The sequence below is a fragment of the Brachyhypopomus gauderio genome, unplaced genomic scaffold, assembly GCF_052324685.1.
Source record: "Brachyhypopomus gauderio isolate BG-103 unplaced genomic scaffold, BGAUD_0.2 sc45, whole genome shotgun sequence".
Taxonomy (NCBI): Eukaryota; Metazoa; Chordata; class Actinopteri; order Gymnotiformes; family Hypopomidae; genus Brachyhypopomus; species Brachyhypopomus gauderio.
Window position 1 is genome coordinate 378,760 of NW_027506871.1, and position 16,966 is coordinate 395,725.

Consider the following 16,966-nt stretch of genomic DNA (forward strand, 5'->3'; position numbering starts at 1 on the left):
CGTCGGCCAGGCTTGTTGTCTCCGGTCCGCTTCCAACATTCCGGCGAGGGTGCGAGTTGTTTAGCCGTCTTTTCTGTCTCCACAGCTGGCTCCGGGACACCTGTGGCAGCGTCGGCGTGGACTACGTCGACAACTGGGAGAGTTTCCGTGAGCGTCCGTCACTCTACCGCCGAGATGGACTTCACCCCAGTCGCCTAGGCTCGGCAGTCCTCTCCCGGAACATCGAGGACGTGCTACGCCGAGCCTGACCAGCCACAACAAACCACGCAAATCAGCTAAGTAGAACTTACTTCCCTAACTACCAAACCATTGAGACTGTGTCTGTTAGCCGTGGCAGGTATAAGAATAACAGGGCGATATGTTTTAAAAATCTAATTAAAATTAAATTAAATAATCAACGCGAAGTAAGCAGCAATATTAAGCTAAGGCTAGGACTTTTAAACATTAGATCGCTTGCATCAAAAGCTGTGATAGTAAACGAAATAATCACAGATAACAGACTAAATGCACTCTGTTTAACAGAGACATGGGCTAGAGTGGACGAATATGTAAGTTTTAATGAAGCAGCTCCTCCTGGATACAGTTATGTTCATCAGCCCCGTATCACAGGGCGTGGAGGTGGAGTAGCCACAATATATGACATAGATATAGGTTTTACTGTAAAACCAACCACCTCTATTAACTCATTCGAGGCTCTGATAGGTGAAATAGGCAATAATCTTATAGGCAATAAAACAAAGCTTAAACTAGTGACCATCTATCGACCGCCGGGTCCTTACTCAGAATTTCTTAAGGAATTTGCTAAGTTTCTTTCGGAAATAGTCTTAACCATCGAGAGATTTGTAATTGTGGGTGATTTCAACATTCATTATGAAAATGAATCAGACCCACTGAAAATCGCGTTCGACTCCATACTAGATTCAGTAGGTATAGCCCAAAATGTGACAGGGCCTACCCACCGCTGTAAACACACCTTAGACTTAATACTTACTTACGGATTAAACATAGAACATTTGGCAGTCATCCCCCAAAATGACGCCATTTCAGATCATTCCCTACTAATATATGAAATGGCTTTATACGATGTACATCAGATGCGCCATACAAAAACCACGCGCACTATCACATCCGACACTGCAGCAACATTTATAAACTTACTACCAGAGCTACCGAACACTATGCCACTGCAGCCCAATGAATTAGAACAGGCAACACAACAGTTTTATTACACACTCAGCAATACCTTAGACAGTGTAGCTCCAGTTAAAACAAAATTAATTAGGGAGAAAAAGCTTGCACCATGGTATGACGACCACACCCGTCTTCTAAAACAGGCAGCTCGAGCAGCGGAGCGAAAATGGAGATCCACCTCACTAGAAGTGTTTAGAATCACATGGAAAGACGCCATAGTCAAATACAAACATGCCTTAATAAAAGCTAGAGCCGCATACTATTCGACACTAATAGAAAACAACAAAAATAACCCTAGATTTCTCTTCGCGACTGTATCAAAACTAACAAGAAATATCAACGACACTAGTTCTAATACAACACTTACACACACTAGCGATGAATTTTTAAACTTTTTTAATAATAAAATAGATAATATCCGACTACAGAGTCATAATACATTGCAGCCTAACCTCCAATCCAACCCCAGTAGTTTAGTTATTAGTAACTATGCATCCAAAAATATTACCGAGCTAAATGTCTTCGATCCTATATCGCAAAAAGAGCTCACAACACTGATTAATTCATCTAAGCCTACATCATGTATATTCGACCCAGTTCCAACCCGTCTATTTAAAGACCTACTCCCAGCCATTGCAGGGCCCTTACTTAATATGATTAACTGTTCCCTTAACCTAGGGTACGTGCCCAAACAATTAAAATGCGCCGTAATTAGACCCTTGATTAAAAAACAGAATCTAGATCCGCAGATTCTAGCCAACTATAGACCCATTTCTAATCTCCCATTTATCTCTAAAATTTTAGAAAAAGCAGTTTCCAATCAGTTAAACCACCATCTCCAATCAAATAGTATCCATGAAAAGTTCCAATCAGGATTTAGACCAAACCACAGCACTGAAACAGCTTTACTCAGGGTAGTGAATGATTTACTAATATCGGCCGATAATGGGCTAGTCTCGTTCCTTGTACTGTTAGATCTTAGTGCAGCTTTTGATACTGTAGACCACAACATTTTGCTGGATAGACTAGAAAACACGGTAGGTATTAAAGGAGTCGCACTCTCCTGGTTTAGATCATATTTGACTGACCGCTTCCAATGTGTAAGTGTTAATAATAAAACCTCTAAATCTGTGCAGGTTAAATACGGTGTCCCACAAGGGACAGTCCTAGGACCACTTCTATTCACACTGTACATGTTACCCCTAGGCGAGATTATGCATAAGCACGACATCAGTTTCCATTCCTACGCAGACGACACTCAGCTATATTTATCGGCAAAACCCGATGATTTAGGCGCAAACAGTAAAATAGAGAAATGTGTAGAAGAGATTAAACATTGGATGGCGTGTAACTTTCTAGCACTAAATCCCGATAAAACAGAATTAATAATAGTTGGGTCTAGGGCTGCGAGAGACAAGATACATAATGTAGCATTGAATCTACATTCTTTTACTATAACCCCCAGCGCAGAGGTAAAGAACTTGGGCATCACAATAGACCCAGATCTCTCGTTCAATACACATATTAATAATATAACTAGGGTAGCGTTCTTTCACTTGCGCAACATTGCCAAAATTAGAAACATATTAAATACTAGTGATGCAGAAAAACTAATCCATGCATTCATATCCTCTCGTTTAGACTATTGCAACAGTCTCTTAGCTGGATGTTCTGGTAAATCGATAAACAAACTCCAGCTGGTTCAGAACGCAGCAGCACAAGTTTTAACAAAAACTAAAAAGTTTGATCACATTAGTCCCGTACTATCGTCATTACACTGGCTGCCAATTAGATTCCGTATTGACTATAAAATACTTTTATTAACATATAAAACGCTGCATGGCTTAGCTCCAGACTATCTTAGTGAACTTATTGAACAATATAACCCAGCGCGTTCACTTCGCTCACAGGACGCAGGGTTATTAACTGTTCCTAGGATCAAAAAGATCACAGCAGGTGGAAGAGCCTTTTCTTTTAAAGCTCCACAATTGTGGAATAATCTTCCTGCCTCTATTCGGGACTCAGACACAGTCTCAATGTTTAAAACTCGATTAAAGACTCATCTGTTTAGTTTGGCCTTTGATTAATTTGTTACATATTTACTACATCTCGTATCTTTTCTCCAAGGTTCACCTGGAGAGTAACACTGCAGTCGGAGCCTACAATACCAGCATCGCTGCTCCGACATGGAATGAAAGCCTGGCGTTCATCAACAGACATTTACAATGACAATATCAAAACCCAGAACTTTCATTTTTACCTTTACTTAGTCTGATTGTGTGATTTGTGTGTGGCTTGTGTATTTGTCTGTATTTTGTGTAATTTGTGTGTTAACGGGCCGCCCAATGGAGGATGGGTTCCCTTTTGAGTCTTGGTTCTCCCGAGGTTTCTTCCTATTCCCCACCATCATAGGGAGTTTTTCCTCGCCACTGTCGCCTTTGGCTTGCTCATTAGGGTTCTGGACCCATAGTATTGTTAACCTTTTAAATCCTGTAAAGCGCTTTGTGACAACATGTGTTGTGAAAAGCGCTATACAAATAAACTTTGATTTGATTTGATTTGATTTGACTTTCATTCCATATATTCGTTTTCATTCCATATATTCAGACTTTCATTCCATATTCTCAGACTTCATTCCATATATTCAGACTTTCATTCCATATATTCAGACTTCATTCCATATTTCCATATATTCAGACTTTCATTCAATATTCTCAGGTTTCATTCCATATATTCAGACTTCATTCCATATTCTCAGGTTTCATTCCATATATTCAGACCTAGCAGTCATTCTGTATATATAATTATTTCCTGAACGGCTTGCCATAATATATATATATATATATATATATATATATATATGCCGAATATAATCAAATCCATAATAGTAAAAATACCAAAATTAAAGCAATACTGAAAAGTGGCCACCCTATAAACAACCAGCTTCTTTGTTCACTCACACATCACATGCATCTTGTGCTGTCCATATTTTATTAAGAAGTGAACAATAATAACTGAACCATTGAACATAAAGATACTAAACATAATACATGTCAGATAAAAAAAAAGATTATAACTTCAAGAGGTGCGAGTAAGAAGACCTGTCTTGTCAATGGATGGAGCCAGATCCGTAAATGCGAGAAGCCCGCTTTCGCCATTCCAGATGGCTCAGTCAAATATAACAAATATAATATAGTCAGTTAATATAACATCCGCGGCGATGTAAATTAGTGTAAGAAATACCAGGGTTCACGTGTTTTTATTTTGTCACAAAAGACTTCTAACATGGGCTAAAGCACAGTGTAGGCTATGAAATGACAAGAGTTTACAACGTCATGTTCAATCTTTTCAGCCCTGGCGCGAATGTTATCCTCACACGTCCCTGGATTCACCAGTTACAACTACAGAGACAATAGAAAAAATCTTGTTTCTTATTTTATGTCACCGTTAACTACACGGGGTTGACGCGAACTTAATAGACCTATCTATCTACCTATTTTTCACAAGAGCGTGTGGCTCTGACAGTGTACAACGCTGTAGCGAACGGCAGTAACTTTGTTTTACCGCAAAATATGAAAACGATTGAAACCATTAATAACCCAATTAAATCCACTGGTAAATGTACGATCTGGTAAATGTAGTGGTAAATGTACGATCTGGTAAATGTAGTGGTAAATGTGCGATCTGGTAAATGTAGTGGTAAATGTATAATCTGGAAAATGCAGTGGTAAATGTAGTGGTAAATGTATGCTCTTCTGCCTTGTCCCGGTGTAGATAGCAGTAGGTCCTGCTTCACAACATGAATGAAGAACGTTCGTATGATTGAAACGCAATTTGGCCTCTATGATGGATCTGGGCGGAAATTGCTGGCCACTGTGTCATTGAAATTGCCGATTTCGGAAGTGCCCTGTTTGCTTATTAAGTCTATATGATTATCGGGCCCGACCCCCCCAAAAAAAAAACTCCTCGGATCTACACGATCCTTCAAAATGGCGAATTTCGCCGAAAGGTGACATGTACTAAATCATGTTCTTTTGTAATCTTAAATGACATTAGCACTACGGCATAATTACCCTCACAACCAAAAACCTACTAACACAGATACTAACTCAAAACCCTACTGGGCAGCAAGTTGGAAAAGAGGACCACGTGGTGGACTGGAAAACGACACCACGGGCCACCATAACAGGAGCAGGAACTCTTTCAAAAGGGCATCCAATTTCGGAGGTAGCCAATCCCGTCGCCACATCATCACAGGGAAGCATGTCTTCATACCTTGTCCTCTAGTGGACAGTCTGTAAGACATAGGCATACAAACCAAATGTTACAACGTTACAAAAAGGTTACATATAGGTCGATAATTAAGATTTCTGTTCTTTAATAGTGGTTTAACCATTGCAGTTTTAAGAATATTAACAATCGTTAGAAATTAACTAATGAGCTCAGAACCTGCTTGAAAAAGCATGTTGGTAAAGGGTCCAGTTCACATGTAGAGGATTTTAGTGATGAAATCACATCAAGTAGTGTTACCATGTCAACTTCTTGGAAATAAAGTTAGGCTGAGTAACTGATAATAAGGGTTGGTAGTCTATTAGTGCTTGTTGTCATGTTCTGCCTTATATTAGTAATCTTGTCCCTAAAAATATAGCAAACTCCTCACATTTTTCAACTGAAACAGTCTCAGGGAAGACACAGGAGGTGGAGTTTACTAGCTGATCTATACTTCTGAACAAGACAGCTGGGTTATTATTGGAAGAATTGATTAAGGTAGAGAAATGGTTTTTCCTTGCTGATTTCAGTTCACTGTTGTAATTGTGCAATGTTGTTTTATAAATATCAAAATGTACTTGTAATTTTGACCTTCGCCAACGTCTCTCAGCCTGCCTACAGTCTTGCCTAAATTTTACATTTGATGGAGTGTTTCTCCAGGGCATCTTAATTCTACCAGAGATAATTTTAGTTACCTTTGGTGCCACAGCATCAATACAGTTCCTAACTCTGTGTGTGAAAGAAAGAGGAGGGAGTGACTGTATCATGTCTGTGAAGGCCACGGCACTGCCAGCACTGAGATAACGCTTGGTTATTGTGCGCTTTTTACTGAGTGTTATAGTAGATAATGACATATTGAAAAGTACACCAAAATGATCAGAGATTGCAACATCAGTAATTTCAGTATTATTAACCTCTATGCGTTTAGAAATGATCAAATATAAAATGTGGCCGTTGGGCTTGATACATGCTGTACGAGATTAAAAGAATTAAGCATCCTCATGAATTCTGAAGTGATTGGATTTGTGGATATATCCATGTGAATATTAAAATCCCCAGCAATTAAAACAATCAAAATCAATTAAAATCCTTGAAAGCATTTCTGCAAAATCTTCAAGAAAATCTGCATGTAGTCTGGGAGGATGATAGATAACAATCAAAAGAACTGAATAAGTACTGTTGAGTTGTACTGCCAGATATTCAAACGTAGGATGTTCCCCTAATGAGATCTGCTTACAGCGGAATGCCTTATGGTAAAAACATGCAACACCACCACCTCTCTTATTGACTCTAGAGACATTAAAATAGTTAAAGTCGGGAGGCGAAGCTTCATTTAGCACTATTGCTCCATTGCTATCAAGCCAAGTCTCTGTTAGAAAAAGAAAGTCCAGACAGTAATCTTCATTAATTTAGCTATTATAAATAGAATAGAATAGAAAGCCTTTATTGTCATTATACACAGCATACACAGTATACATAGTATAACGAGATTGGAAAGCTGCTCCTTAAAAGTGCACACAGTGCAGTATGTAAAACATATAATGACGAGAACACGGTGCAATATGTAAACATATAATTGACAAAAACCTAAAATAAAATTAGTGTGCAAAGAAGAAAAGGCACTATTGTGCAAAAGGGTTTCCAAACATACAAGTGCTGTTGTGCAAAAGGGTTTTCAAACATACAAGCACTCAGACAACAGATAAGGCACACATCCCACAGACAACAGTTTGCGCAGATTCCCATTTAATATTGTGATGCCTTTTGGAAAGAAACTATCCCTGAGTCTGTTCATTTTGGCCAGTAAGGACCTGTAACATCTGCCAGAAGGCAGTAGGTTGAAAAGGTGGTTGCCGGGGTGGGTATTGTCCGTTACAATATTCCTGGCCCTGTTGAGAGAGCGAGAGTTGTATACAGAGCTTTTTGGGGCAGAAAGCAGCCAATTATTTTTTCCACGGTGTTGGTCACCATCTGCATTCTTTTCCTTTCAGCCTCTGTGCAGCTAGAGTGCCATACTGACACAGCATAGGTCAGTAGGCTCTCTATGGTGGAGCGGTAGAAGGTCACCAGCAGGCGTGTGCTTAGTTGCTCCTTCCGGAGCACCCTCAGGAAGTGTAGCCGCTGCTGGGCCTTCTTGACCAGTGCAGAGGTGTTGGCTGTCCAGGAGAGGTTTGCAGAGATGTGTACTCCTAGGAATTTGACGGACTCCACTCGCTCCACACATTCACCATTGATCTGCAGGGGGCCTGGGGTGGCCCTGTTCTGCCGGAAATCCAGGATGAGTTCTTTAGTCTTGGTGATATTCAGTGCCAAGTTGTTAGTTGCACTCCACTCACCAAGTTTCATGACTCCGTCTCTGTAGGCTGTCTCGTCCCCCCCGATATCAGTCCCACCACTGTTGTGTCATCTGCAAATTTAACAATGATGTTCTCTGGGTGAGCAGGGCTGCAGTCGGATGTGCAGAGTGAATAGAAGAGTGAGCTGAGCACACAGCCCTGGAGAGATGAGGACCCAGTTTCACCTGCTGGGGACGGTTGATCAGAAAGTCCTTTATCCAGGAGCAGGTCAATGGTGGAAGCCCCAGATTGGCTAATTTGGGGATCAGGATGTCTGGTATTATGGTATTGAAGTATTGTACTGGTTGTATGGTACTGGTATTATGGTATTGAAGTATTGTACTGGTTGTATGGTACTGGTATTATGGTATTAAAGGCAGAGCTGTGGTCACTGAAGAGCGTCCTAACGTAGCTCCCCCGTTTCTCCAGGTGACTCACTGCTGAATGGAGGGCGATGGATATTGCATCTTCTATGGATCTGTTGGTCCGGTATGTAAACTGATGTGAGTCCATAGTAGGGAGGGAGACAGGTTCTGATATGTTTCAGAACCAGTTTCTCAAAGCACTTTGTGATTACTGGGGTGAGTGCTACCGAGCGGAAGTCATTGAGGCTGATGATGACGGCTTGTTCCAGTGACAGGTTGAAGATGTTGGTGAAGACCTGTGCTAACTGGTCAGCACATGCCTTAAGCACCTTACCTGGTACACCATCCAGGCCTGCAGCCTTCTTGGGATTCACAGCGTGAAGCACCCGTCTAACATCCTCAGCTGCAAGAGTGAGTGGGGGGGGGACCAGTGACTGGAGTGGACTGTGGTTGGGGGGAGGAAATTATTGTATTCGGAAACTGTGCCTGGGATTTGAAGCGGGCATAAAAACAGTTCAGTTTCTCTGCTAGTGCCGCGTCTGGGTCACCGGGTGTCGTAGCACAGCCTCTGTGATTGGTGATGGACTGGATGTTCTGGCAAGCTTCACGAGGGTTGTTGTTGAACTGCTCCTCAATTTTCTTCCTGTGCTCTGCTTTGGCGGTTCTGATGCCCTTCCTCAGGTCAGCACGAGTGGCACTATATAATGCTCTGTCACCCGATCTGAAGGAGTCACGGGCCTGGAGGAGCGCTCGGACCTGGTTAGTCATCCATGGTTTTTGGTTTGGATATACATCAGGCCAGGTGGTAATGGTGATCCTTTTGGGATTTGTTTGTCGGATGAGGGGGGTGTAGGTGCTGGCCAAATTTATTTAGTAATCAGTCTCATAAAATTACCTACGAAATGGTGGGAGTTCAGACCGTGTTAAATTTACCCAAATTTTATATAAACTCATTTAACTAAGGTCGCCACTAATTGTGGTCAACTCCCGTAGCCCAAATTGTTTGATTAACAAACTATAAATCTGAAGGTTACAGTTCAAATAATAGTTCTGGCTTCAGGTTGTAACAGAGAAACAACGACTCAAACGACAGTATTTAAACATAAAAACATTTATTGATCACAAAGCATAGTAATAAAAGCATAGCAAACAAAGGGGACAGGAGGGTAGGCTAGTGTGTGTGTGTGTGTGTGTGTGGATGTGTATTCGAGTGCGCGCGGATGCGCGTGCGTGTATTCGAGTGCGGGCGGATGCGCGTGCGTGTGTACGTGCGTATGGGGGAGGAGATCTTTGAGACAAAGTGAAACTCGATGGCGCGAAACTTAAACAGAGTTCTCACTACAGCCACAAACACAACGCAAATTTCCTCCAACTAAGACACGGTATCGTCGGTCACTATACAGCCCCAACGAGCGTATAGTGGGACACACGTTTAACAGTTATACGAAAGAATCAGTGTAAATAATCGAACAAGTTTAAACAGAATACCTATTTAAGCTTTGAATAGAATATCTCTTTAAGCCTTAAACAGAGTACGGTTTAACATAAACGTGATTATAAACACCACTGCAAACAAGCGTTCACAAAGCATCGATCTAAGCACACAGAAAACAGTAAAACAAGATATTGTTCTAAGTCTGCCCAGATGCACAGTCTTACTTTGAGTTGTTCAGTCCGCGGCCCGCGCAGTAGGCCAGGTAGCCTCTTGAGGAGGACTCCTTCGTGCGCTTTCGTGAAGAAGGTTCCGCTGGATCGCGTTGCTCCGTCCAGGGGAAGCTGTGGTGGCCGTTCAATCGGCGGTCCCTTGATGGTCCGTTGCGTGGTGTCCCGGGGAAGTGGTCGCTGTCGACGTTAAGATGAACTCGCGGAGGTCCGGCCGTCGCGCGAATGTTCAAACAGTTCTTAATCGTCGGCTAGCTGAAGCGATTGGTTTTAGCGAACTCCGCAAAAGAAATAAAAGTAACGAACTAGTTACTTCTTGCGTCGCGTGCTGCACAGGGTTCGAGTGCAGAACCAATACCGCTTTGTTCCCGAAGGTGTGCGCGCTCTTCGTCTCTAGGTAGCTACTTTGATGCAGCCAGGTAGAGAGAACGAACAAAGGGGGATCCCCCCTTTTAAAGGGGATTCGTCTGATGACGTAGTTCCACATCCGTCCTGACGTGGGCCATGCGCCTAGGGGGAGCACCCCCCTTCCTTTGTCTGTGGAGGCATGGTACCTACAGGGGTGTATGCAGGGATCAGGAACAAAGAAAGGTGGTCTGACTGACCCAGGTGAGGGAGGGGTATGGCTCTGTATGCATGCTTGATGTTGGAATATACATGATCCAGTGTAAAAGACTTGTTTGTGAGTGATTGGACATTTAGTAAGGAGACTTTGAAGACTTGATGTGTTTGATCAGCATAGCCAGTGGCAGATTAAGGTGATATGGGCCCCTAGGCTACACTTTGAATGGGCCCCCATCCCAAAAGACTTTTACACACACTCACACACACACATACACACACACACTAAAAATGTAAATATCCTATTAATGCGCCTTCAGACAAAAAAGAATCAGTAAAAAATATCCTACTAACAGTTTAGATGGAAAACTTTACTGATGATTGTCACATCCTTACATGTACATGCATGCAATAAAGCCAGCAATGTAACGAACTGCAGTAATACAGCAGATCTGTACGCTGATAAAACACACACAAACCACAAGGCTCCATCTAAAGCGCACTTATTTAACCGGTATCATGATAAACATACTTAGAAACAGCAACCAGTTATGACAGAAATACAATAAAAGCCTATGAGAGGAAACAAACTTCCTAACTTTCCTAAGGAAAGAAAATTTACTTATTAAGCTGGTGAAATCCAACTCACGAAGAATGTCACTTTCTATTGACATTATGGCCAGGTGATTTAGCCTGCTCTTATCCATTGTTGACCTCAGTTTGTTTTTCACCAGTGCCAGTTTTGAACGTGAGCGTTCACCACTTGCATTCGTCACAGGTAACGTCATGAATATTCTAAGAGCAATGTCAACATTTGGAAAAATGGATTGCAGATTCCTTTTCCTTATGAGTTGTAGAAGTGCTCTTGCTGATGTATGTGCGTTCTTTTGAACAAATTCTTTGATCTGGACAATTTCATCTGGAAATTCCTCCTCTAAGTCATCTGCATATTTCTTTTGGAGATTAGCTGCAGAGATTCGCAAATCATCTGTCGATATGGTGCGAATTTTGTTCAAAAACACAAATGTTAGCTGAATATCACTGTATGCGTGATACCTCCGATCCATTTATGCAACAAGTCTATGACAGGAATGAAAACTATAGTCCTAAACTTCTCAACTCCCATTTGTTCACATTCAGGTCTTTGGTCCTCATCTGCTTGTTTTTTTTTCTTTTCCGTTTTCTTTGTGTCCACACAGTACTGATGAGACACTGCTGTTGACATGTGTTTAGCCTCTGCTTCAAAAATGTCAGTCATCTCAGAGACCTGCAACATAACCTCTTAAAGACTCAACCAAATCAGCAGCATTGCATAAGTCCAGATCAACTGCATACAGTGCAGTATTTGTTTTCTGAAATCGTTGCAGTATGTTGTTCCACATGCTACACAAAAAAGCATTTTCTAGCTTTTCCATCTTTTGTTTGAGTGCTCTGGCTTCATCACGGGCTGACAGACACTGGTTAGGAAATTCAGCAATCTTCATCAGCAATTCCTGAATGCTGGCATAATTTAGCATTAGTGCCTTGGTTGCCTGTGCATGTGAGCACCATCTAGTATCTAACATAGTTTTCAATGTCTCAATTCTCTGGGTATCATTTGGCTGTAACCCTGCCGTAATAGTCTGCAAACGGGAAGTGGACTTTGACGAAAAATTATAAAGTGTCTGAAAGAAATGAAAAAATTCCTCTGTCTCAAAGCAGCAGTTTACACTGTTGATGCCCACCAAATTGAAGGTATGTGCCGCACATGGTATCCACTCAATTAAATGATTCATTTCTTTAATGTGTGCTTGCAAGCCATTATAAATGCCTGACATATTTGCTGCATTATCATAGCACTGCCCTCTGCAATTATTGATGCCGATGCCCATACTTTCTAGTGCAGAAAGTACAGACTGGCACAGTGACTCCCCTGTATGACTCTGAATTTGCAAAAACTTGAGAAAACTTCCATCAATACAACCATCAGGTGACACATATCGCATAATCAATGTTAACTGTTCAGTATGTGTTATATTAGGGGTGGAATCAACGCTGATTGCAAAATACTTTGCCATTTTTATCTGACTGATCATTTCAGTGAGCACTCGCTGACCTATTAGTTGAATGAATTCTGTACATGTCGTGGATGAGAGGTATGAAGGAGTTCCCCTGCCAGCATTGCCATACTTTTCTATGTGTGCCTTCAAAAAGGGATCGATCTGGCTGATCGAACTTCAAGCACACCCATGAAATTCCCATTGTCAGGGCGTCCAAATGTCTCACTGTGTCCCCGAAAAGGCAACCCTCATTCGGCTAAAAACTTTACCACAGCAACTACTCTTTTCAAAACATAGGTCCAGTATTCACATTCGCTGTCAAACGGTCTTTTTATTTCTGAATCAATTGAACCGCTATCAGCGGAACGCATGACACATGCAACCGTTGCCTCTCTACGGCTCTTGGAAATTTCTTGCTCAGCCAAGTGTATGGATGTGTTTTTCCAAGTCACTGTAGCCTGCTGTAAACGCAGACATGCTTCCCTCAAACAACTTACAAGCGAAACAAAACACCGTCCCTTTAGATGGAGAATACAGTAGCCACTCTCTCGATACATACTCGCCATTTGCGAGTTTTCTTTTAAATAGAGCTTTAGAGAAGTACCTTTTCTGGTGTTTGTGTTTTCTGGTGACTGTGCAACAGTGGGGAACCGTCAGGGCCCTCTACGCCCTCTCAGAGGGCCTAAAAATATTCTTAAAACATAAATATATATATAATATAATTATCCAATTTTATTTTATCTACTTACAGTTTGACAATCGACATCTAAACAATTACAAAAATATAAGCAAATAAATTATTCACCCGTGTCTATTCAATCTGTGTTGGAAGGTGAGGGGTTAAGTGGAAGCCTGTGATCCTGTGTCTCCCTCTATCAGGACTGTGATGCCCGCTGTTCGTTTACAGAGGGCCTGGCAGTTATAATTCAGCGCAATACCAGTTTCAAATGAAAGAAAAATTGACCAATCATTTCTTCCCTCTTAATGGTCATGGTTCGCTACTGCTGTGCAACATTTGCATCTTTGTTCTGGCAAGACTGCGGGCCCATTTAAGCCCAATTCGCCCTCATCTGTTCATCAATTTTAGTCCAGTGTGCTGGGTCCGAGCTGTAGGAAGGATGCGACGTGACTGCTACCCACGGCTCTTCTGACGTTTCTGTTAGCGTCTCTAGCGTTGCTAAATTTGAGGTTGAAGTTGCTGCTGGTGGTGGTGGAGTTTCATGTGGCGGTTCAGTCCATATATCATTTTCTTGGTTTGATTCAACAGCAGGACCTGGCTCTATATAATCACACACAGTGCAGTCTACAATAAGGCTTGTGACTGGGCTAGCTTCAGCTAACACATCAGCAACATAAGCTACCGTCGGGTCAGATTCGGATGTGGATGACGATCCTGTTGTAAAATACCCGGTCAATTTGGGGATTTTTATAAGCAGTTCCTGTTGTTGTCACTCCTTTAGTTGACTTTCCTTTTTTGAGCACCACTACTGTACTTTTTATCACACATTGTCAAGTCACAGGTGTAACAGACCTCTGGGCCCGTATTTATCAAACTTCTTAGAATTACTCCTAAGAATGCTGCTAAGAATTGACTTATGTCTAAAATAATTCTTAGTTAAAAGCTGAGACTAAAAGTTAGTTATCAAGCCTCTCAGTCTCACTTTAAGCGAAGTGTAGGAGCAATTCGTAAGTGTCAGTCTCAGAGCTGATTTACGACACCTGGCTGTACCGCAAAGCTGATCCTGGATGACGTCGTTTCAAAACTCCCTGCAAGAACCAATCACTGGATCGGATTTCATGTTCAAGAATATTTCCTGAGAAATGTCAAGATAAAATTCAGAAAATGTTGAAATACCTTCACATTTAACTTAATAATGTTGCAGTCATGATTTTTGTAAAATAACACAGCGTATTTACGTAGTTAATAAATAATCTTTATAAAAGATTTGTTTCCTTCTTTCTTTTGTTATTCATATGTTTTCTCTGATTTATTTTGGATACTGCATACATTCTAACTGAATCACATTCAGGCGGAGGACCACCGGGCAAGCCTCTTAGCGCAGTTTGTGAGGTGGTGCAGCGTATCATGGGGGAAGACACTGTGGTGATATGTGGAATGGATCCTGCATTAATGAAATTCTAAAGTATATCTCAAAGACAATGTTTTTAAAATTTATTTAGATTTGCACACAAACACTGTGATGCTAATAAAATAATTGCATCTGTCAGTATTAAAGCTCGTGCTCCCGACCCTGCTGGCTTGAGCGCAGATTCTCCATCTGCCCCTCCCTCTCTGACAGCGCTTCCAAACACCACCAGTCATGAATGGCCGGAGGAAAAGTGAGCGTCTGAAGGAAGTCTGGCAGAGGACTCACTCCCAAATGACATACAATAACTGACAAGGCAGAAGTCAAAGCTTAAAATTAAAGTATGAAAATCGCAGCATGAATATTACACTCTTGCACGAAAAAAAGAAAAAAAAAATTAACCCATGCTTATCTTAATGCCTAATTATTGTGCATATTTGTGCATTGTGCATATTTGTAAAATTGAAATGTGTACCTAAAATGAAGGTTCGCACGCGTCTCTGTCTTCTCAGTGCCATCTCAGTCCCCTAGTGGCAACTCTTAACGACTTATGAGTCCTCTGGAGCAGTCTTAACTTTTCGGGAGAGTAAGAGTGATTCTTATACTTGAGAGTTTTGATAACTGGCACTTACACTTAACTCTGTGAGTAGGAGCAAATCTAAGAATTTTTCAGCACTTAAGTCCAAAATTCCACTCTAAGAAGTTTGATAAATACAGGCCCTGATACACAGCAGCAACTGCAAGGCGAAATATTCCTTTAACGAACCTTTCCCAAACCAACCAATCATGAACTCACAAAGTCTTTATCATTAAAACGGGCCAATTGGGAATAAAATTTCATTAAAAATTTATAAATAAAAAAAACGTGGCCAATCAGTGGGCCCCAATCATTGCATGGGTCGGGTATTTAGCCTATGCGTTAATCCGCACCTGAGCATAGCTTACATCACTTGAACATTTCACTGGGATCAAATTTTGTTTGTTCCAATGTTTTGTACTGCTATGTTTTCTTCTGATTACATTTTAATTTTGATTCTGAGAGCCATGCCACCGGCTATTTAAAAGAACTGGAATGTAGCACTGACTAGGAGCATGGGTTCCAGTGTGTCAGCCCTGAGAATTTACTGAGTGTGCAGGAGAAGTGAGTTCCTACAAGACTGCAGACTGTAGTGTTGCAGAACCTCATCAATCTCTCTGACAGGAGATGGTGGGCTCCTTTGACTGACATTACTGACGTTACTGCTGGCGGTTGGGTGCAGGTTCCGCATGTGAGTGATTCCATACATTAGATTATCCACAAGCATTTGAGTCCCAGCCCTGTTAGGGTGAAGCTGATCAGGTTTAAAAAGCTCAGGACGCCTCCAAAAGATGTTGAAATTGTCAATGAAGTTTACCTTCCGATGTGCACAGGCTGTAGTGAGCCAGCTGTTTAGAGCCAGCAGTCTGGTAAAGTGACCACTGTCTCGACGTGCAGTTGGTATCAGTCCAGAAATGAACACTTCACACCAGGAAAACTCCAGAATGTCGATCAGATGGTTAAAATCCTGTTTCAGAATCTCAGACTGTTGTTTGTAAACATCGCTAGAGCCAACATGTACAATCAGTCTTTCCGTAGCTGGATACATTTTCACACTTTTCATACACACAGTTTCTTCCACTAAACCTATGGAAACTCCATATTAGGACATGTACATGGGGGGGAGGGGGGGTGGTGAACGTAAATTGATGATGGAGGGGGGGGGGGGTGTTGGCGATCGTAGATTGTTGATGGGGGTGAATGTAAAATGTTACCAGGGGGGTAACAGCGAGAAAAAAAGACAGATTTAAAGTGTGCAGAAACAGTCTAAATAGTCGTTTGAACTAACCTAGTGAAAACCGGGACATTAAATAAATTTTTTTTGCCGGATATTAAAAAGAAGGAAAACCGGGACAGCCTGGGAAAACCGGGACAGTCACGGGAAATCCGGGACAGGTGGCAACCCTATCCCTGACATAAGTTCTGTTGTTTATCCACGTTGTGGAAACAAAAGCTTATAACCTGACTTTAAATTCATCGATTGGTTTTAGAAATGACTCATATGAAAGCAGGTTATGTCAGGGACTGTATTTTAGACAAAGCAGTCTGCTGTGTGCTTATGATTTGTAACATGCTGTCCTTAAGATAACCTGCTTGCTAGAACTGCTGAATTGTGTTTAGGTTTCTATATAAGCAGGGGGACTGCCCCCTTGCTCTCAGAGTTGTTGTTCTAGACGAGACTCTCATCTTTGTGTCTGTCTTTTGTCCTGTTTAATATTTTAATATCTTTTAATAAATTAATCATTTTAACCACGTCTGAGTCCTCATCCATTTTCAAAATTTCTACGATAGTGTTCCTTCCCCCAAACAAGAGTCCAGCCCTTATCATTGTTGTTGTTAACGGGATTAGGAGTTGAGGCCAAGATGAGCTTAGGCTTTG

General features: G+C 41.5%; 1 protein-coding gene across 2 annotated transcripts in view; it reads right to left on the bottom strand.

Moving 5' to 3' along the window:
• Positions 1-4,434: 4,434 nt before the first annotated feature.
• Positions 4,435-16,966, bottom strand: part of LOC143486771 (butyrophilin subfamily 3 member A2-like) — a 61,743-nt gene continuing 49,211 nt past the window's right edge. For both annotated transcript variants that reach the window (XM_076986204.1, XM_076986206.1), the window contains exon 7: positions 4,435-5,486. In XM_076986204.1, coding sequence (XP_076842319.1) covers positions 5,461-5,486 — 26 coding nt within the window. In that variant the 3' untranslated portion in view covers positions 4,435-5,460. The remainder of the gene's footprint in view (positions 5,487-16,966) is intronic.